This window comes from Pseudorasbora parva, chromosome 2, assembly GCF_024679245.1.
Source record: "Pseudorasbora parva isolate DD20220531a chromosome 2, ASM2467924v1, whole genome shotgun sequence".
Classification (NCBI taxonomy): Eukaryota; Metazoa; Chordata; class Actinopteri; order Cypriniformes; family Gobionidae; genus Pseudorasbora; species Pseudorasbora parva.
This window is the reverse complement of record NC_090173.1, coordinates 53702798-53724808: the sequence shown is the minus strand read 5'-3', so window position 1 is coordinate 53724808 and position 22011 is coordinate 53702798. Positions and strand designations below refer to the sequence as shown.

General features: G+C 38.7%; 1 protein-coding gene across 1 annotated transcript in view; it reads right to left on the bottom strand.

Moving 5' to 3' along the window:
• Window positions 1-11755, bottom strand: part of cyth1a (cytohesin 1a) — a 73085-nt gene extending 61330 nt beyond the window's left edge. The window contains exon 1 of the mRNA XM_067424210.1: window positions 11613-11755. Within this exon, the coding sequence (XP_067280311.1) occupies window positions 11613-11631 (19 nt within the window). The 5' untranslated portion in view covers window positions 11632-11755. The remainder of the gene's footprint in view (window positions 1-11612) is intronic.
• Between the last annotated feature and the right edge of the window lie 10256 nt (window positions 11756-22011).

Here is a 22011-nt window from a genome sequence, read left to right as displayed (position 1 = left end):
AATAGTTCTTGCAGACAAGTTATGAAAATAAAATGTCTTATTTACGCAACTTGCCTGTCAGAACTATTCTTCCCCTTTCCTTTCATGAAGCAATAGCCTACATATGAGGATGCACTGAAGTCTGACAGCTGGACCGCTGATAGAGACGCTGCGGCCCTTTAATGTCTCTCTCTTCAGTGACTGCCATCAACTGTGCCCGCATTACTGCAAATCAGCCAGCAGTCGCACAAATGACACGCTACATGCCCATTCAGCATGCCGACTGTCTTCCTGTCAATCACAGTCAAAAAGAGAGTGAAAATCACCAGAACAGAGAGAAAGAGAGGGATGCCGAGGGACAAAAGTCTCATGCGTGAGCTGCATAGTCAGGGGGTTGAAATGCTGCAGCTGCACGTCAAACGTGTCCCAGGACAGCAGACTGTCATCTCAGCAGCTCGTCTCACATCTGACCTTCACTTCCTCTCAGCTGACATTTATTCTGCTGCTGTCAAGACATGCGAAGATACATTAAACACTCACGGCACCTTCTGAACAATGAATTTACATACAAACAGTCTTTTTATACATGACAGTATTTAGTGTACAGTATTAGTGGCATACAGTGATAATTTCTCACTCTGTATGTCACACAAACCTGATGAACCATTGCTATTAAATCTATGATCAAGTTCCCAATAAAGTTATAAACTAAAGTTTAAAAAAATTCTCGCTTTTGTGTAATCATTTCAACATTTTCCAGATCAGAATAACTAGAAAACACATTTATTTACTGTAGAAATGTTCATGGCTTTTCCATAAATTATATTTCAGAGTTAGCCAGAAGTGCGGGAACTTTAAAGAATATAAATTTAGTATAAAATGTCTGTATTTGTATTTTAACATCATATGCAATATAATACTTGAGTATATATAGATTTACAGATAGCTGAATTGTACAAACCACACTGAAAAACACACACTGCACCAAGAATATTTATTTCTATCCCAAGCCATCTCGACATCACCTGTGCATTAAGGTTTTTATTTTTATTTTATTTACTTATGTATTATCTATCTCTCCTTTCAGTATATGTTGAAAATGCTGATGAAATGCAACAGATGACACTTGATTTATGCCACAATGCCGCCCCTCAAAGGCCATGAAGTGTTATGTCTAAACTACAGCTGAGAGTCATTCAGTTGTTTCAGACTGTTTCTTTTCAAAGAAATCATTTTCTTTCATAATCTTCATGCTGAAGCTGAGCGGTCCAAGGCTGACACAGCATAACTATGATTTTAGTCATATAAATCATTCATGATCCTGGACTCACTGTCCTGAAGAGTTTATCGTAGTGTTGAAAATTACAGGCAAATTACTGTGTGTTGGAGCAGCTTGGACTAAACTCTGGACTGAGTTTAATTATCAAGGGAGGCAGTGCCTCCTTAAAAAATAGAATAGGACGAGAAAATCGATAATACAAAAATAAAACAACGCAAATATCACAAAATGTGATGTTAAAAATGTATAAATTGCTTGTTTTTCTAAACAACAGTGTCCAAAAGTAGCACCCACAGGTAAAGTTGCAGCAGGACGCCACGTCTCTCTTGCCTCCCCTGAGCCCATTGACTTTAACAGACCCCCTAAGCATGCAGTGAGTTTAGTGTAGGGTAAAGTCATTTCCCAATGATTTGATATTCTTGGTTATGATTGGTTAGTGCGATAAATCTCCCCTCTTTCATTGCGTTAATGGAAAAAAATAATACAAAAATAAATAACTCTGCCACTTGAGCTGAAAATAAGCTGATAACATCACCGTTTTCTCCAGAGCGACTGTACAGACGAATCCAATTTTGTTGCAACATTTTCCAGTTTAACACTGCTTTGAAATCGGCATTGTAAAAGTGCTATATACATAAAGTTGACTTGACTTGACTTAGATATCACCTCTTTAAGATGAAATGAAAACTTGAAATGGCCTGAAAACATGATGACTGTGGAGGGGTTTTAGTGAGGAATCAGCTTGGGGAAAGTAAAGCTACACCTACGTGTCTGTAATGAGTGTGTGTAGACAGACAGAAGAATAAAGTTCCAACACACGGTTTAATAAAATAATCCAACCAGGTACAAATCTCAAGGGGCGGCAGGGTACACACACATAACTTGAAACAATACGCCGGAAAATAAGAAACTGAAATAGAGTGACATAAGTACAGATGGTGATGGGGTGAACACAGCTGATGAACTAATAATACCGGTAGAGATACGAGTGCTGGGAATGTGACAAATGAAAACAAACTGAAAGTCAATGAAAACCAAAACTAACAGATCATAATGGAGTCTGTGTCTGTGACCAACCTGTGTGTTCAAGCTTGAGGATTAATGAGCCGAAAATAAAAGAAGAGCAGCTGAACATCAGCTCACATATAATATATATATATTGTTTAAATTGTCACTGCCTTTAGTTAAATATTTTGAAATAAATATGAAAATGTTTAAAACACTAACTCTAAGGTTACATTGTTAATGTAGGAATACAAAATGTTTTATGATAACATGTTTATGATTAATTCATACCAAAAATGTATCCATTAAAACTATTCGTACACAGTAAAAATAAGAATTTGACTGATCACATCTAGATTTTTCAGTTCTGTGAATTGATGCAATTTGATTCACAGAAAATAAATTTGGCCAACTGAAAAATTTAGATTTAGAACATTTTCAATTGGGGCCTGAATTTCTTTTTTTTACAGTGTATAGTAGTCTCAGTTTTCAGGGTCAACAGTCCAGAGCAATGGGGAGTGTGGAAAAGAGGCGAAGAAGCGTGTGCAGGCAGGTTGGAATGGGTGGAAAAAAGTGTCAGGTATGTTGTGTGATAAAAGAGTACCAGCAAGAATGAAAGGAAAGGTGTACAGGACAGTAGTGGGACCAGCGATGTTGTATGGTTTGGAGACAGTTGCACTGACTGAGGAAAAGACAGGAGGAAGAGCTAGAGGTAGCAGAGCTGAAGATGTTGAGGTTCTCTTTGGGAGTGACGAGGATGGATAGGATCAGGAATGAGTACATCTGAGGGACAGCACATGTGAGATGTTTTGGAGACAAAGTTAGAGAGGCCAGGTTGAGATGGTTTGGACATGTTCAGTGGAGGGAGAGTGAATATATCGGTAAAAGGATGCTGAGGTTAGAGCTGCCAGACAGGAGGTCAAGAGGAAGACCAAAGAGGAGGTTTATGGATGTAATGAAGGAGGACATGAAGGTAGTCGGTCTGAGAGAAGAGGATACAGAGGATAGAAATAGATGGAGGCAGATGATTCGCTGTCGCGACCCCTGAAGGGAACAGCCGAAAGAAGAAGAAGATAGTAGTCTCAGTTTTCTGCTTTACATTGAAATTATAATTCTGCATTATATTTTCTACCTCAGTTCAAATTCAGGAATTGTACTGTAATTTTGAAGGCATTCTGAATTTATGGCACATAAAACTGGCAGGCAAAGTATCATCTGGAGTCATCCTGTCAAAGGCAGAGATGTGATATGCAGCGCTAAAGCTAAAGCACCTCCTACGCCTCCTGTCCTCCTCACCGCAGATCTGTGAAAAACAGAGAGAGCCGCGGAAAATACTGCACTCACTTTCCGATTTGCCTAAAGATAATTATAGCTATAGAATTGTTTTTCACTTTAATATTTTTATAAATAAGCAGTAAGTATGTATGGGTATCTGATCTCACCTGGCACATCATGGGAGTTCAGAAACTGTAGAGGTACAATATGCTTCAGTTTAGAGCAACATGATGCTGATTAAATACAGAATGTTAATTGTTCATAAACAGCAAGTGTGAGAATAATGTTCATTTGTTTTCTGGTATTTCCCACATCTGAAGAGTCTACATAAAGGCTGTTAAATGTGCCGAGGACTCGTTCTGCATGTGTTTGTGAGTTTACCGGGTGTCATGTTGAGCTGTCTGTGTGTGGGAGGAATAGAGCCCTCGGGTGGCCAGAGCTTCTCGCTCTCGGCCCACAACAGTTCAGATACAAAAGCAGCTCATAAACTCTGACGCTGGTTTATACATCTGGATCTGAAGCTCAAACATCTCCCAGTGGGGTGGTTTTCCCGGTCTTAGAGCCTGTGCGTTCAGGAGAAGAGCTGATCCAGGGTCAGTGTGGTCTGAGATTGTGAGCTCTAGTATTGAGTTTCAGCATGCAGTACTGCCGGACGCCAGTGAGTAAACAGAAGTGAAATGAGACGCCAGATCAGACAAAAACACACACTGGGGATGTGCTTCAGAGTTTTACTCACTTTTCACCAATAGCCTTACACTGATTCCTTTCAATAAATAGACTCGTATTAATTTTTGTGGATCACATCAGGTTTTGGTGGCATTAATATTTATGAAATGAAACAAATTCTGAACAATTGTATGCCAAAAGAACTAAATTAATAGAAAGGCCTGCCCAATCGTCCCAGTGACGGCTTACTATCAGCAGGTGAAGATTACTTTCAGTATTTTCAATCGGGGAAAGTAATATAATTTTATCCTGACCTCGAATTTAGGTTAGAATGCCGATTGGTTATTAGGTCATTTGTAAAACAATTTAACTACACATTTGATTATTCTATTTAACTCTTTACTTTTATGGAAAACATTAAATCGGTTCTCAGAGTTGCACAGGGTTATTGCGGGCCCACGATCACAAACTCGCCAGTCTGATCATCAACCAGAGGTTATGGCTAAAGCAATTTAACAATGCCGCCCATGCTTGCAATTGTTAAAAAAGTAGCCCCCTACAGTCACATTAAACCATAAATAAATATAACATAACTCATAACCAGCGGTTATGGCCAGTAGCATAAAATAATGCTGTATTGTCTGAATAGTATTTTATCTGGCCCCTTATAGTGCGACTGCATAACTTAGATAAAGTTGAACAGTTAGTCAGAAATTTTAAATCAAGCCAGATGTGCCTCATGCTCCATACTATCAGAGATCGAGTGTGTGCGGTTACAAAAGATACATCGTAACGCACTAAAAGAAATCAATTCAGAGTCAGAATAAATCAAATATAACAATTTATTATTAGTCAGGTAAACGTATCATGCCAATTCAAAGATAATCGATACATACATCAAATGCTCTGAAGTAAAGAGATGGATACCTGACTTAAATACCAGACCAAGACCAAGTTCACAATGGGAAATTGCATTAATCAAGTCCTATAGACCTGTAATTTACACCATATTGACGACAGGAGGTAAAGACTAGGCAGAGGACAGACCCACCACAATAAGCAAATTATCTCTTAAAACCTTTGTTACCTATTGCTTTACTTCTGTGGGAATGAGACCTTTGTACAAGTCGCACTGAGACATTTGAGATACCAAACATGTATTACAGGTCCCTCTCAAAAAATTAGCATATTGTGGTAAAGTTCATTATTTTCCGTAATGTAATGATAAAAATTAAACTTTCATATATTTTAGATTCATTGCACACCAACTGAAATATTTCAGGTCTTTTATTGTTTTAATACTGATGATTTTGGCATACAGCTCATGAAAACCCAAAAATTCCTGTCTCAAAAAATTAGCATATCATGAAGAGGTTCTCTAAACGAGCTATTAACCTAATCATCTGAATCAACCAATTAACTCTAAACACCTGCAAAAGATTCCTGAGGCTTTTAAAAACTCACACCTAAATAACTGTAAATGATATAATATCTACAATCATTTCTGATTTTGATAAAACACTTAACAACATATATATATATTTGATATAGGGTATTTGGACCTGCCTCCGCCATCGTTTCAAATGGATTCTGCCCATATTGAAAAGAACCGGCGAGGCGGGGTCCCATCTACTGACTCTGATTGGCCGTGATTCACGGCCCGTGAAACTGAAACAAACCAATCAAACAAACCAACGACGGCAGCGACCCAATTAGGGGCAGAATAGGACGTGTCTTCACACAATGCGGGTGGACCTATGTAAAATACGGGACGCGTCATTTTTCCTGAAAATACGAGACGATTCCGTTTTTCACAGGACGGGTGGCAACCCTAGCCAAAACCACTGGTAAATGGTTTACTGACCATGGTATTACTGTGCTCAAATGGCCTGCCAACTCTCCTGAGCTGAACCCCATAGAGAATCTGTGGGATATTGTGAAGAGAAAGTTGAGAGACGCAAGACCCAACACTCTGGATGAGCTTAAGGCCGCTATCGAAGCATCCTGGGCCTCCATAACACCTCAGCAGTGCCACAGGCTGATCGACTCCATGCCACGCCGCATTGAAGCAGTCATTTCTGCAAAAGGATTCCCGACCAAGTATTGAGTGCATAACTGAACATAATTATTTGAAGGGTGACTTTTTTTGTATTAAAAACACTTTTCTTTTATTGGCAGGATGAAATATGCTAATTTTTTGACAAGGTTTTCATGAGCTGTATGCCAAAATCATCAGTATTAACACAATAAAAGACCTGAAATATTTCAGTTGGTGTGCAATGAATCTATAAAAAAACAATGAACTTTATCACAATATGCTAATTTTTTTAGAAGGACCTGTATACTGTATAGTACTTGTTCACATTAACCCATATAGATCTTGGCTGCATTTCAACATATGGAGAGGAGAGGTGAGAGGAATGAAATGTAAACTATGGCAATACTTGGGTGATCAAATCCAAGATTTTGTCTTGGCTGGGGGTGGTAATTTTCTGTCTTCTCAGAGAGTTGCCATCTCTTACAGTCGTACAGAATTAATGCAAATAAACATTAATAGCAATTAAAAAACTCATTCTTCACTTGTAGGTCATGAAAATGCCTCAAATTTAAAACTTAACATACAACACTATTGCGAGTTCAGCTCATAATAAACACGATAATATTGAAGGTACTGGACAAATCTTTTTATAAACACAGTACGTCTCTCAGACAGTTTTCCTTTACAGACTCATAACTTCATTTTTTCATTTTCTGAAGAGGAGTGAACTGGCAGGCACAAGTCGTCGCTGCAGTTTATGTGTGGGTGGCACGATGTTGATGTGTGGTTACCAATTATTCTCGGTGGGTGCTTAGGGTTTTCTTGCTAGTCTCCTTCAACATAAGACTATGGGAGGTTTTCTATTGTTTTAACATATTAACAAGATTCCCTCAATTCACTGTCAGTCAAGAAGACTGCAATGTGATTTCCTTTAAGAGGCTACAGCAGATCAGATCCTGTAACAGGCACTTGCCACACTTTTCTATTCTGGGATGTGTTCTGCTTCTCAGCAAACTGAACAATGAATAATTGAGAAGAGAAAGTCTTTCCATCTCACTGAACATCATAAAACAGCACACACATCCTGGAGAAGAGCATTTTGAAGCAGTTTTGTCATGATCAAAACATTCCACAAATCTACAAAGTCAATGTCTTTATCTGTGATTTGAGTGAATGTTTATTCAGAATATACAAAACTAATAAAGTTCAGAAGCTACAAAACTACTATAAAGTAAATAGAATGATTTTTTTTGTTTTCCGTAAAAAGTTTCCCTAATTTTCTGTGTTTATTCTATACAGTTCTGATGGAAATTCAAAAGCTTACCAGAAGATAAAACAATAGAAGTGAAGATCTAAACTGATCCAGATACACACACTGATGATGCAATATAATATGAAAAGATTGAGGATGGAAATTATACACTTTTATAAGAGAAACCAAAGCTGTGTCTGCAACTCTGTCATGGAAACTATCATGTGTAAAGGATTTATACCTGTATGAAATTATGCTGTATCCATATTGGACCAGCTGTATGTAAAATGAATGGATGAATGATTCAGCTGCGGGCGCCACCTTCAGGTCAGAAGCGAGAATTAATTCAGCACATGACCCTCGCAGTGCATTATGGGCATTATTTAGCCATTAAGTGTACATCGGCTCTACACTTGTTATTGCAGTGCATTATGGGATTGAACGAGTGCATTTGATAACGTCCACTATGGTTTTGGACACCACTATAAATGGCTGTCCCCTTTAATAGTGTCCTATTTAAGGGTATAGGTGGGGATTTAAGACACAGGTCAAGCCTATAAGGACTCAGTAACTGTAAGGATTTGAGACAAAATTCAAAAACAGTTAATGAAGGTTTTTTAAGTGAAAGGTCCCTTGTGAAAAATAAAGGAAATCAGGTTTGTGTTTGGACGGCTGTTAGACGTCTTTTAAATGCAAAAGTGCTTGCTGGGTTATTTAAACACTAAAGTACACTGCTGATGTTTATATGAGTCTACTGACTACATTAGTGATGAACACCTGATGTTAACAAGTACGCAGCAAATTTCTCAGTGTTAAATTATTTTCTCAGTGCTGAAGTTAAAGAGCATATTGCAGTTTAGAGACTCCAGTGAGTCAAAGTATAGAAAAATAATGTAGGAACTAGCAGAGGGACCCGTGCCGTGAGGAACGCAAGCAGGGACGCCCTCCGCAAAATAGGGCTGGGCGATAAATCGATTTTATGGATTAATTCGAGTTTGTAGTTTCATGTCGATTTTTGTGAATGAAAATCGTTTTTTTTCTTTAAAATCCGCCGACGCTCCCTCTGGGCTCCCGTAATGGCTGAGCCCTCCCCCGCGCATTTGCCAGTGCCACAGAGATACACAAACAACAAGGACAACAACATACAGTGTCATTGGTTCAGTTTTTCACAGAACTATTAACGCTGCAAAGTGTGTTTGAAGTCTGAACGGATCTGCGCTCATTTGAGCTTCGCGGACAACGAATGCAGCGCAAGCTCATACACGGGCCGATCTCGTGACAGACACGATACACTGCGCTGGAGATCCAGAGAGAGAGCGTTTAAATTCACCACAGAATTAATAACAGCGCTACTGTGATCTAGTGGAAGCGTTCGGCGCAGAATGATCTCTTATGAACCACAGATATCAGATCAGACAGAGCTGACGTGGAGACAACATGAGCGAAGGTCAGGGGTTTCTATCACAAATCACCAACATTCACCATGATTTACTGTAGTAAAACCACATGGATTTAATGTTTTTGTCATTATTTATCTTAGGATTCGTACAACCTTTTGAGATTGAAATTCAAGCACTTTCCAATGGTTTCGTAGGCTACACTTATTTGTACACGTACTGTCTGCACTTATTTCCAGCACTTCAAAGCTCTAAATATCTGAAATATGCTATTTTTAATGTGATAGTTTGTAAAACTAAAAGTTTAAAGGGGTTTTGTGAAAGGAATAGTATTTTAGTTATTTTTTTTAAATGTTTAATCCATTTTGTGGCAACAAGCATTTTTTATTTAAAAAAAAAAGATATGCAGTGCCCACCACTATAACCAGCAGGAGAAGAGCACTTATTAGCCTTTCCACTCCCTAATATATGGAGAAAAGTATGAAGTCACAAAGTCTCATGAAAAAACTAAATTACACAGAAAGCAAGTAAAGAGCTCATTTTATAATAACTGAAGCTGTTTGTCAGTTCAGTGTGAGAATATTGAAGAACAATGGTAATCTATATTTAATAATAACATTAGTATATTATTAAATAGCATAACATTTGAATTTTCCCTATACTTTTTTGCACATTACTGTTGTTAATAAAAGTTAATTTGATCTGCATATCAATTAATAAACCTTTGATATGTATACTGTATATTGCAAAAAATATGGTGCCCATTTATACTGTGGAATGGTCTGGGTTATTCACATGCTGAAAGTGTTGCAAGCCGCAAATATTTTACCTAAACAAAATAAAGTTAAAACTTGTTTTTAACAATTTCTTTGTCATGCAGATTGATTTTAAGTAGGAGGGGGGGGGGGGGGGGGGGAATCGATTAAAATCGTAAATCGAATTTTTTGGCAAAAAATCGGGGATTTTTTTTTTTGGCCATATCGCCCAGCCCTACCGCAAAGAACGACTGGCGGGATCGCAGCACGAAGAGGCAGAGGCCCTCGAGTGCCGACTGAACGTGCTGCTCACTCAGACAACCAACGCACATATAGTGTGTATCCCCATCTGTGATGTTACGTGGATATGGAGGAACACACTTTCTGAAACACTGCTCACTCGCCATACTCTCTTTGTGTAAATAACAAAAGTCTGAACTCAGACACAAACACAGAATGACACAGAGCACTTGTTGAAGTCAACAGAAGCAACAGCATGTGTTTGTCGGCAGAGGCGGACAGTAGTCGAGTATTTTTACTTTCTACTCAAGTAAATTTTTAAGAATATATATTTTATCAGTGTTTTTCTTTGGAAAACTTTTACTTCACTGCATTCCAAAGCATAATATATAATGTCATACTTTTTACTGCACTACATTTCATAAATAAAAGTTGTTGTTTTCTTACCTTTAATACTTAATTACACTAAAAATGTAGTACCTTCTTTCTTACTGGTACTCAAGTAAAACTTTGAATACTTTTACTTGAGTAAAAGTATACAGTACTACATTTTTCATGTAATTAAGTATTAAATAATATTCAATATGAAATGCATTGCTGTAAAAAGTACAATATTATGTTTTGGATTGTTGTGAAGTCAAAGTTTTCCATAGAAGAGCACCGATAAAGTACATATACTTGAAAAACAAAATGACTTGGAAAGTAAAAATATGTAAAAATAAGTAAAAAGCTGCAGTTACTCATACTTGGAAAAATCTGTGTTTGGCAGTAAAGCGTTTTCTCAAACAACGGAAAATTCCATGCTTGGCGGGGAAAGAGTTAATTATTATTATATTTTAAGTGTGGACTCATAGAAACTCCAGCATTGTCCATTTAATACCGAGGATTTTGCTGTGTACACTTTTCAAAAAATTCACATTGCAATATAGTCAATATATTTGAAATGTACTTAATTCAAATTTTTACTGTATATTTGAATACATGACAAACACGTTTTAACAGAAATTACATTAAAGTATATTTAGTTTATCGTAAATGCTTGTCAGTTAATTCGGCAATAATTAAAAGTTAACAAATTTAATTAAATATAAATATGTACTTAAATCCTACATAAGTGGGCCAAAAAAAGCACTCTTAAGTTTAACTAATTGCATTTAATACGAATTTTCTTCATTTAAAATTTGTCAAAAGTCATTTAAAAGCATGCTTCTTTTTCATAAATGTTTACAGTTATTTTACTGTTTTAATAATCCCATAATCCTATTAATTATCCACACAATTACACAACCTGATCAACAAGTTCAGTCAAATTAATTCAATTTTCTGGACATGAAAACTAAGACTTCAGCACACAGAAACTGACTTTCTTTGATAAACTTCACTTAAGTATAAAACGGAGGCACATTGTCTATACCCTGCTGTTCACAATGAACATTAAGCTTCACATTATCATAGTAAGAACACAATCTGATGCAGAATGATCTGGCTGAAGGCCAGTTTGAGACATGCCCAAAACTTAAAACATTTCAATCCTCCCAAGATGTTTGTGTTTCCCACGCAAACAGTGCATTTGGAATCAACACAGCTCTGCAATTCAAGAAATGAGTCAAGAAACACACAACATGTAGGCTACAGTCAGTGTTTCCTCCATGATGTAAATCTCAGCCTTGCACGTGCAATGCCATTTTATCACTCGATGAAGCAGATATTGAAGCGCATGTCCTACCGTAGCTCTCCTCCTCCATCTCCAGCTGACTGACACTGAGGCAGGAACAGGGAAGGAGTGTCAACAATAATGTGGAGGAACCAGCTGCTCTCTTCTGTCCAGCCCATGCGGTCTCTCTCTCTCTCTCTCTCTCTCTCTCTCTCTCTCTCTCTCTCTCTCTCTCTCTCTCTCTCTCTCTCTCTCTCTCTCTCTCTCTCTGCCGCAGAGATCGACTCCTCCTCAGCAGATAGGATGACGTCACTAACAGCATGCGCATGGGAGCACAGTTATCAGACTATCATACGTGTTGAATGTGTCCAGTGGTGCGGGAATAAATATTCTAACAGCACAATTAGGTGCAAATGAAAGCTTGAATTTAAAAAATAATGCAGTCTTACCTAAAGGCATTTTAAAATGTACAATTAAACCGAATCTCTTGCAGAATGAAAAACAAAGACTTTCAGCTTTCAGACCAGGAACCTTCTTGCTGTGAGCAGGGGCACATTAAAGCTGGAGCGCAGGGGCCTACAGGTTTTGTACATATGGGCATTTGACAACGGCATTAAAAGGAAAAAGAGTTGTTTAAAGTTTTCTGAGTCTTCATTTCAGGTTAATACATTTCCTTGTTAATGCTTGTACCAGGTCAGTTAAACACCCTGTCAGTAATGCATATAAAGCTCATGCTGTAGAAATTCTCTGTAATATATGCTGAGACAGTCATGTGCTTCTGTACATCGTGTTGTTGATAGCCTATCTAGAGCAGTGGAGACGTGTTCTCTGGAGTGACCAATCACGCTTCTCTGTCTGGCAATCTGATGGATGAGTCTGGGTTTGGCGGTTTCCAGGAGAACGGGACTTGCCTGACTGCATTGTGCCAAGTGTAAAGTTTGGTGAAGGGGGGATTATGGTTTGGGGTTGTTTTTCAGGGGTTGGGCTTTGCGCCTTAGTTTCAGTGAAATTAACTCTTAATAGTTTAGCATACCAAGACATTTTGGACAACTCCATCCTCCCAACAATGAGGGAACATTTGGGGATGGCCCCTTCCTGTTCCAACATGACTGCGATCCAGTGTACAAACCGTCGGCCCATAAAGAGATGGATGAGCGAGTTTGGTGTGGAGGAACTTGACTGGCCTGCACAGAGTCCTGAGCTCAACCCGATAGATCACCTTTGGGATGAATTAGAGCGGAGACTGAGAGCCAGACCTTCTCGTCCAACATCAGTGCCTGACCTCACAAATTAGCTTCTAGAAGAATGGCCAGAAATTCCCCTGAACACACTCCTAAACCTTGAGGAAAGCCTTCCCAGAAGAGCTGAAGCTGTTATAGCTACAAAGGCAGGACCAACATCAGGGCAAACAAACCATACGGATTATGAATGGGATGTCTTTAAAGTTCATGTGCATGTAAAAAGTCCCAAAAGTTTTGTCAATATAGTGCATATATTTTGTAAGACTGAAAAAACTAGTATATGCCGAAATGTCTGAATGAAGAACAAGGACTCTCTGAGAAAATAAAGGAAATTAACATCTGAACTGTCCCTCACACACCACTGGAGACGCAAGTCTCACCTCACTATCAGCTAATCTACATCTTTCCCTGTTGACCCACTCTCCCCCAATTCATTCCCTCTCTCATGCTGAGATCACCTGAAAATACACACAAAATCTCTATATTACAATGTCAATCCACACGATACAGTATTATATGCGTTTGATATCGTTTGAAATGTCTCAGTGCGACTGGTACAAAGATCTCATCCCTACAGAAGTTAACCAAAAGATAATCAATGTTTTAAGAGTTTAGAGATATCTTGTCTTAGTTTGGTGGGTGTGGCTTTCAGCCATTTGGCCTTTGCATCAATACAAGTCTTGATCAATGCAAATTCCCATTGTGCACTCGTGTTTACACTTGAAAGAGTTTGTGCATTTGTTTCTGGGTATTTAAGGAAATGTTGCAAAGAGCTCAGGGCTTGACACTTTAAACCGGTCAGCCCGTAATGCTGGATGTCTCGAGATAGCCAGCATTATATAATTTTCAGAAGTCAGGTATACATTTCATTCTTTACTTCAGACTATTTGATGTTATATATGGATTACCTTTGAATTGACTATGTAATTGGCTTTATACATTTACCTGACTGTTAAATAAATTGTTACACTTTGATAGATTCTGACTTGCTCTGGAATTATTCAGGTTGGGTATAATTTCAACAAAGGGTTAAACGGAATAATTAAATGTGTAGTTAAACTATTAAAAATGAATGACCAAATAACCAATTGGCATTCTAACCCAAATTCTAAATTATCATTAAATGGAGTCAGATTAAGAGGAATTGGAATAAAATCCCCTTTTCCCCGCTGAAAAGACCGAACGCGCAGTGAACTTCACCCGCCGATCGTTAGCCTCCATTGGGACGATTTGGGCGGCCTTACAAAATGGTGACCAGCCTCCGTGATGTTGCAACTCTCTTACGAGCAACGTCTTTTCAGCGAAGTATTCGATTTTAAAATCAACAAGAGGTTTGAACTTCTCTTTCTTCAGCTGTTCTGGTAAGTCAAATTCTTTTTGCCTTTTTAGAAATGTTTAGGGAAAAACAGACGCATCCCATATAGACACATGAATAGAATGGGTCGGAATACCCAATGTTAGACCGGAACCGCAATCCGGTGGGGTTTAAGAATTTAGATACAATCACATATCAGGGACATGATAGCGACAGCGCAGTAGAGGAATTAAAACTTGTGTTATGGATTTTAAAATATCTTCTTGTCGGCATAGACCTACGCAACAACTAAACCTAATTGGAAAAACATCTTCCAAATTATTTTCTGGGACTCGATGAAAAGTTGTAAATTAGAGTGTTTTTAAAATCAGCTAAATGCTTTCTCCATTGTTTTATTAGTTGCAACAAACTAGGAACGCACGGTGAGAACGAGCAAACAATAGAATGAGAACTCTAAGTTTGTAAACAACTGGAATACATTTGTGATTTGATAAATAGCAAAGTTGATATTTGTTTATGAAAAGCAAAGTAGGAAAACAGGCTAATGCATATGTAACATGTAAAGTTAGGAAAACTTTTTGTTTGATCGGCTACAAATATTATTGCTACACAGCAAAATTACTCGTGACTGCAAATGATTAAGAGGTGGTAAGATTAAAATCTAAGACTGATATACAAAATGATAATGATGTTGTTACTGTATTTTTGTTAAGAAACGGCATGTTAATGTTCTGAGTGGCTCAGTGAGCCCACGAGGTGTACCACGCCCACTCAGAGAACAGACTTTCTCTCCCTGTTCAATCGGAGCATTTCGCCCAATAAGTAACAAACTAAATCTATCACATTTTGTGAATACAGTTAAAATTACCATTGTGCCGCCATGCAGATTAGTCTTTAAATAGACTAAATCAAGCAAATAGGCATTTGTAATCTCAAAAGATGAATGTGCTTGCATCAGCCTGAACCACAGTCTTTTTCATATTCAAATGTATTGACGCGATGCAATCTAAAACTTCTTCAGAATTCAAACAGAGATTTGGTGATGCACTCAGCATGTTCCTTCAGTGTTAACAACAACAGAGTCGCCCATTGGCTTTAAGCCTGACCATTGTTGGTGTAGCAATGATTGCCTTTTGAAGAAAAGAACACAAATGAGCTGTTCCACAGACTCTTCAGGAACCAGAAATAATATTATTTAATTTATATTGTTTCTAATATAATATAATTGTATTATAAATCAAAACATAATATACATTGTATTATAATTGCCAAGCAGGGCATTAGGAGAAAGATCAAATTATGTATGGATTGTTACATTTGATTTCATTCTAATTTAATCTGAAATTATGGACTTTAGTAGATTACGTTGTATCCATTCGTTACCGCAAATCTGCGTCAGGTTAGAAACGGACTAAAACTACTTTTGAGTGGAGCATTGGGGCACGCCAATAGAGATTTTAGAGCTCCGTCTAACGCTTAGCATTAGTTCAAGTGTACTTAGATTGTGAAGGCTAAAAAGGGAATTTCCGTTTAGGACAACAATGTTGCTCGACCAACCTAAATAGGGTGAGCCTTACCTCTGTTTAAAGTAAAGTTACTCTAGCTAAGTGTACATGGGAAACCATGACACGATCATACCAAAACTACTATTAGAGAAAGTATCGGTCGACTTATAGCTATAGTAGTGGTCGTGACCTCTGACTAGAGATAACATTGCTTTAATTTAAGTGTACACAGTCTATGGGGACTAAACAAAATACTTTTAGAATGAGTGAGCATGTGGGCAACCCTCTAAATAGTATAGTCAATTACCTCTGTCTACATGACTAAGACTGGCGAGTTTGTGATCGTGGGCCCGCATAATAAATGGCCAGTGCGAGGACCCTAAGCGACGGTGAGAACCGAATAAACAAGTCCAATAAGAGAAAAGAGTTAAATAGATTAATCAAACACGTACTCAAATGTATAAATTATTAAAAATCTTTGGAAACCTTTTAGTTTATGGAGTCAGATGAAATATTGAGGTAATGCATAAAGAAATGTATTGGATTTTAATCTTGTGTTGCATTGGTTTAATTCCCAGTGCCAAAAGGGAGGGGTTGTGCTGTTATCTTTTGCCTTTACAAGAACACAGCTATATGTGTGGCACTGATAATAGCAAACCAATTCACCCTTCACCACAGAAGTACCTCAATTTTTTTACAGGTCACAGAGACCTCAAATAATCAAATGTGTGTGCGACACCGTAAAACAAAATTCAAAGCAGACAACACCAAAACAGGTGAATCAATTTCTGCCCACAGATCTGACTGTAAAGAGAGCAACTGGAAATAAAGCCATGGGAACCAACCCATCGGAATTCATGACAGTATGAGCGATAAAAGCTCTGATTAATCCAGAAAAATTCTCCAGCAGAACTGGGGTCTCTAATGCTCACAGCAGACTGTGAAGGCTCGACTGTAAGAACAGTTTTAAGGTGTCACACACTGTACTAAAACAACAGCAACAATTCAGACCTGGCCGATGAAACTCTGTTTCATGTGACAGCCAGGATGAAAATTGCATCAGGCATAATAGTGCCATTCAAATAAGTCCAAACCTGACTGTGAAGCTGTTGATAATGTCAGAATTAACTGTGATTCTCTTTGCATTATTTCTGTCTCAGGTTGACAACTGCAATTCCTTGGAGGATGGACACCAGGATGGGGCTAACACCCCCATCAGAGCCAAAACAATGGAATTGTTAGAACAACCTGGAATGATGGAGATGGGTGCGAAAACACTTGATGGGGTCATTCACACTTCACAAAATGTATACCTCCCAGTGTAGCACTGGAACTAAATTTTGCAACACAGATTGTTATTGATAAGACTCCACCCATCTCCACACAGAACACACACCTCCTTCACTACACCCTCATTTCACCTGAAACAGATCAAATCTATCCAGGCTGTACACTACACATAAAAGATGGCATAGAGTCCAAAAGTGTTACCTCACTAAAGATCTATTGTCCATCTTTTCACAACAACAGATCCAAATAGCTTCACACACACAGGATAGTAGAGTTGGTCACATGATGACAGTATCACAAAGACACACATAGCAAACGCTATTCACAACATCCTCATGGGAAAACACTGTATTACACATGTGCAAGGCTAATCACAAATTGATGAGGCAAATTCTAAAGCAGAAAGACAGACCTGCTATGGAAATTCAAAATTTTTAAACTTTCTGATTGTTATTGATGTGGTTGGAAAGTCAGAGGGCCCCTGATTTGTCAACACATCACTAATAACAGAAATATTATCAAAGTAGATAAAGCTGAAGTCTGAGCACTTCAATCAATTTACAAAAATTAAAATTTGATCCTGTAATCGATTTTGATGTAGCCTGCCTGCTGCACTCACACACTCACACTCACACACACACACACACACACACACACACACACACACACACACACACACACACACACACACACACACACACACACTCACTCTCACACACACACACACACACACACACACACACACACACACACACACACACACACACACACACACACACACACACACACACACACACACACACACACACACACACACACACACACACACACACACACACTGTGACAAGGAATACACAATCTCCATTATTGAATGACTAAACTTATTTAGATCTGCCTTAATTGCATTGGAAGATTCCTGAACAAACACAGTGGTTATTATATATATATATGTATATCTTCATAATTGTGATTGAATATTGAATATTATTGATGATGTTATTATTATATGCATATCATCTATTTAAATATATAAACTGCACTGACTTTTTGCTGCATTTCCTTAAGTTATTCAGACCAAGAATACTTAAATTCCGCTGTCACTTTATCACAGAGATAGTGAAGAATTAGGTGATTAAATACCACCCCACCAATTATGACCTTAAAAAAAAAAAAAACACTTGAGAGAAGGTGTACCAATCGCACTGCTGACGTGAACCCACATTGTTTTTTATTTTTGTTTTCTTGCATTGTATGTTCTTATGCATTTCTCTATGGCTTTAAGTTCATCAGTGTTCAGTCGTTAAGTGGACATTAAGACTCTTTTCAGGTGTCAACTACGGAGAAGCCTTCCACCCATTGAAATCTACCCAGTGAACCACACCATTGGAGGTGTGAGGATTACACAAGGAGAGTCAGATTATCGGGAAGGTGCAGAAGCAGAAGCTTCCCCATGAAGAAGTGACACGTTAACTGAACATTCACCAAGGTCCGAGACTGACTCTATGAACATGCTGTGCTGAACCACAGGTAGAACACCTGAACACATTCACCCACCAGCTTAAACTCAAGCTACACAAACCTGGCGAGACGGTGTCCTGCAGGTGAACAAAGAACCTTCCAAAGGGCTCTGCAGCTGCTAAGACAATTTCGTCATCTCAAGGATTGAACCAACGTCTAACCAACGTCTAACAGTGATCCCATAGGACCACCAGAGTTTGACCCATTGGGATCAAGAGGTGGAACTGTAAGACTGAAAAAACTAGTATATGCCGAAATGTCTGAATGAAGAACAAGGACTCTCTGAGAAAATAAAGGAAATTAACATCTGAACTGTCCCTCACACACCACTGGAGACGCAAGTCTCACCTCACTATCAGCTAATCTACATCTTTCCCTTTTGACCCACTCTCCCCCAATTCCTTCCCTGTCTCATGCTGAGATCACCTGAAAATACACACAAAATCTCTATATTACAATGTCAATCCACACGATACAGTATTATATGCGTTTGATATCGTTTGAAATGTCTCAGTGCGACTGGTACAAAGATCTCATCCCTACAGAAGTTAACCAAAAGATAATCAATGTTTTAAGAGTTTAGAGATATCTTGTCTTAGTTTGGTGGGTGTGGCTTTCAGCCATTTGGCCTTTGCATCAATACAAGTCTTGATCAATGCAAATTCCCATTGTGCACTCGTGTTTACACTTGAAAGAGTTTGTGCATTTGTTTCTGGGTATTTAAGGAAATGTTGCAAAGAGCTCAGGGCTTGACACTTTAAACCGGTCAGCCCGTAATGCTGGATGTCTCGAGATAGCCAGCATTATATAATTTTCACAAGTCAGGTATACATTTCATTCTTTACTTCAGACTATTTGATGTTATATATGGATTACCTTTGAATTGACTATGTAATTGGCTTTATACATTTACCTGACTGTTAAATAAATTGTTACACTTTTGATTGATTCTGACTTGCTCTGGAATTATTCAGGTTGGGTATAATTTCAACAAAGGGTTAAACGGAATAATTAAATGTGTAGTTAAACTATTAAAAATGAATGACCAAATAACCAATTGGCATCCTAACCCAAATTCTAAATTATCATTAAATGGAGTCAGATTAAGAGGAATTGGAATAAAATCCCCTTTTCCCCGCTGAAAAGACGAACGCGCAGTGAACTTCACCCGCCGATCGTTAGCCTCCATTGGGACGATTTGGGCGGCCTTACAATTTCAATCATCTTTTTAAAGATGTCATTCCACCGGTGTGTTTCTGAATGCGGTCATTACCTGGCACCGGCTGACAGTCATGATCGTTGCCTCACGTGTCTGAGTGTCAAGCATGCGGAGGTTGCTTTCGTGGATGAGTCATGTACCCACTGAGGGAAGATGACCATCGCTCTCAGATCGGTCTCCTCACCTTTACCCATAGGCGGAGTTTCACGTTTGTGCTTGGCCAGCAAACCACGAGCTCAGATTTTTCAATATAACATTTATATATCATACATTCTACATTTAAAATACATTTAGTCTACAATGAACAGGGACTGTATACAAAGAGTAGCGTTAAAAACATTTTGTAGCGTACAGTCAGGCTCTTTATAGTTGTAAAATTGCTGTTTTGTTTTGAATCGTCAGTGATAGGGTTAACACGGGAAGTTCAGAGGTGCGCTTGTTACGTTTACACGCACTGTTTTGTAATTCCGATTAAAATCATTCATATTGAAAGATTTAATGGACTGTTTACATGAGACGTTATCTAAACCGATCTGGGGTTCACAAGTGCTGACTTTCAGTTGGAATCATTTTGTGACATGAGTGCAGTTTGTCTGGCGCATAAAAAATGTCGACGCTGTCCTCTCCAAAAGCTGATGAAAAGTGTGTTTACGGTTGCCATAGCAACTCTCAACGACCACGAGGATTTATACGGTTTTATAAAAGCTATATGTGTTGTAAAGTGTAATAATCATCTCAGAAAAATAAATTTCTCCCAGGCGCACCCCGATCTAACTCTTCAGTCAGAGTTAGATCGGGGAGAATCAGAAGAAGGCTACTTCAGTGAGGCCAGGGTGACCACAGATGATCAGAATGGGAGCTAACCCCCCCCCAGCCGGTCTTTTCAGGACCCCCACTCCAAGCTGTGCAGCTTCCGACTGAGTGGACTGGTCCTTCACATGAGGGGCCTGTCGTTTCATTCAGGGATCTGCTGGATCAGAGGGTGAGCTAGAGTCCTCCCGGGATGAAGACTCGGCTGTTGCACTGGCACATCACGGGACACCAAAACTGCATTGGCACATCAATTGCCTCGAGTTGCTCACAGTACAACTTGCGCTGGGCCACTTCAAGTCTTGCCTCTACTAAGTACGTACTGGTCCGGACAGACAGCACTGTGGCCGAAGCATACATCAACCATCAATGTTGTCTACATTTCCGTCGCATTTCGCAACTCGACCACCATCTCCTCCTTTGGAGTCAGAAGCATCTGAGGTCACTGTGTGCCATTCATATACCGGGGCGTGATCAATCTTTCAGCCAAAGAGCTCATGACAGCCTACACTTCTAGGAGAATGGGGACTCCATCCCCAGGCGGTGATTTGGAGATGCATCGGACCTGCACAGGTAGACCTGTTTGCCTCTCCGGACACGTCCCACTGAGAGTTGGTTTATTCCCTGACTGAGAAAACCCTCTGTACTTACTTAAGCCTATACATGTTTTTTGTTGCTCTCTCCATAATTTGTGTATATCTCTTTGGTCTTGCTCATTCAACTTGTGAGTACTTTTCCTTCTTTCCTTTTTCTGCCTCCATCTCTCCCTTTCTTTCTGAAGATGTTTCTCCTTTCTCTCAGGGTCTCCATTTAGTCGTGCCCAACCTTGTCTTTGTCTTTCAGCTGCATTAACTGGAGCCATCTAAATGCAATCTGTATGAATTAGTCATCATCACTCAAAGCTAATATAAATGACAATTATATCTATGTATTGAAATATCATCAATATACAAAGTGCAACCTCAAAAGTAGTGCTACATAGGCCTAGGTAAAAGAGCGACAAAATTTTTAAAAAAAATTGTCGATAAGCATAAAAAGCTTCGATTTTACAGTGTAATGTCTATTTATTCAAATAATATTTTACTATGGCATGTGTTAAATACATATTATATGCAAAAAAGGTAATAAAAAACCAGGGATGTGACAGGGCCTGATGTGATAGGGCCTGATGGTCAGCCATTTTAAACCGCCATTAATCAGCCTGGCAGCATGCTAGCATAAAAACTGTTAACATGCAAGCAAGGGATTTCATTAAACTTTTAGACATGTTTTCGATTTAAAACATTTTCATTATTTTCTGGGATGTTTTACCGTGACGAGGCCTGACCCTTTAGCTCGTCCTCCTCAAAAACAAAACATACAAAAACAAGCTTAAAATCTTACAATTAAATTACAGAACTCATCCTTGATGCAGTGTCATGGTGTGTCCAAGTCATGTCGTAAAGATCTTACGAGTCAAACGCACATGAATGCCACCACAAAGTCGTAAATACCAGTGGGAAGTTTGTGATTTTCTTTAAGCCTCGATCTGTAAGAGTTGAGGGCGGGATTGTGAGAAACATGGCGGAATCAA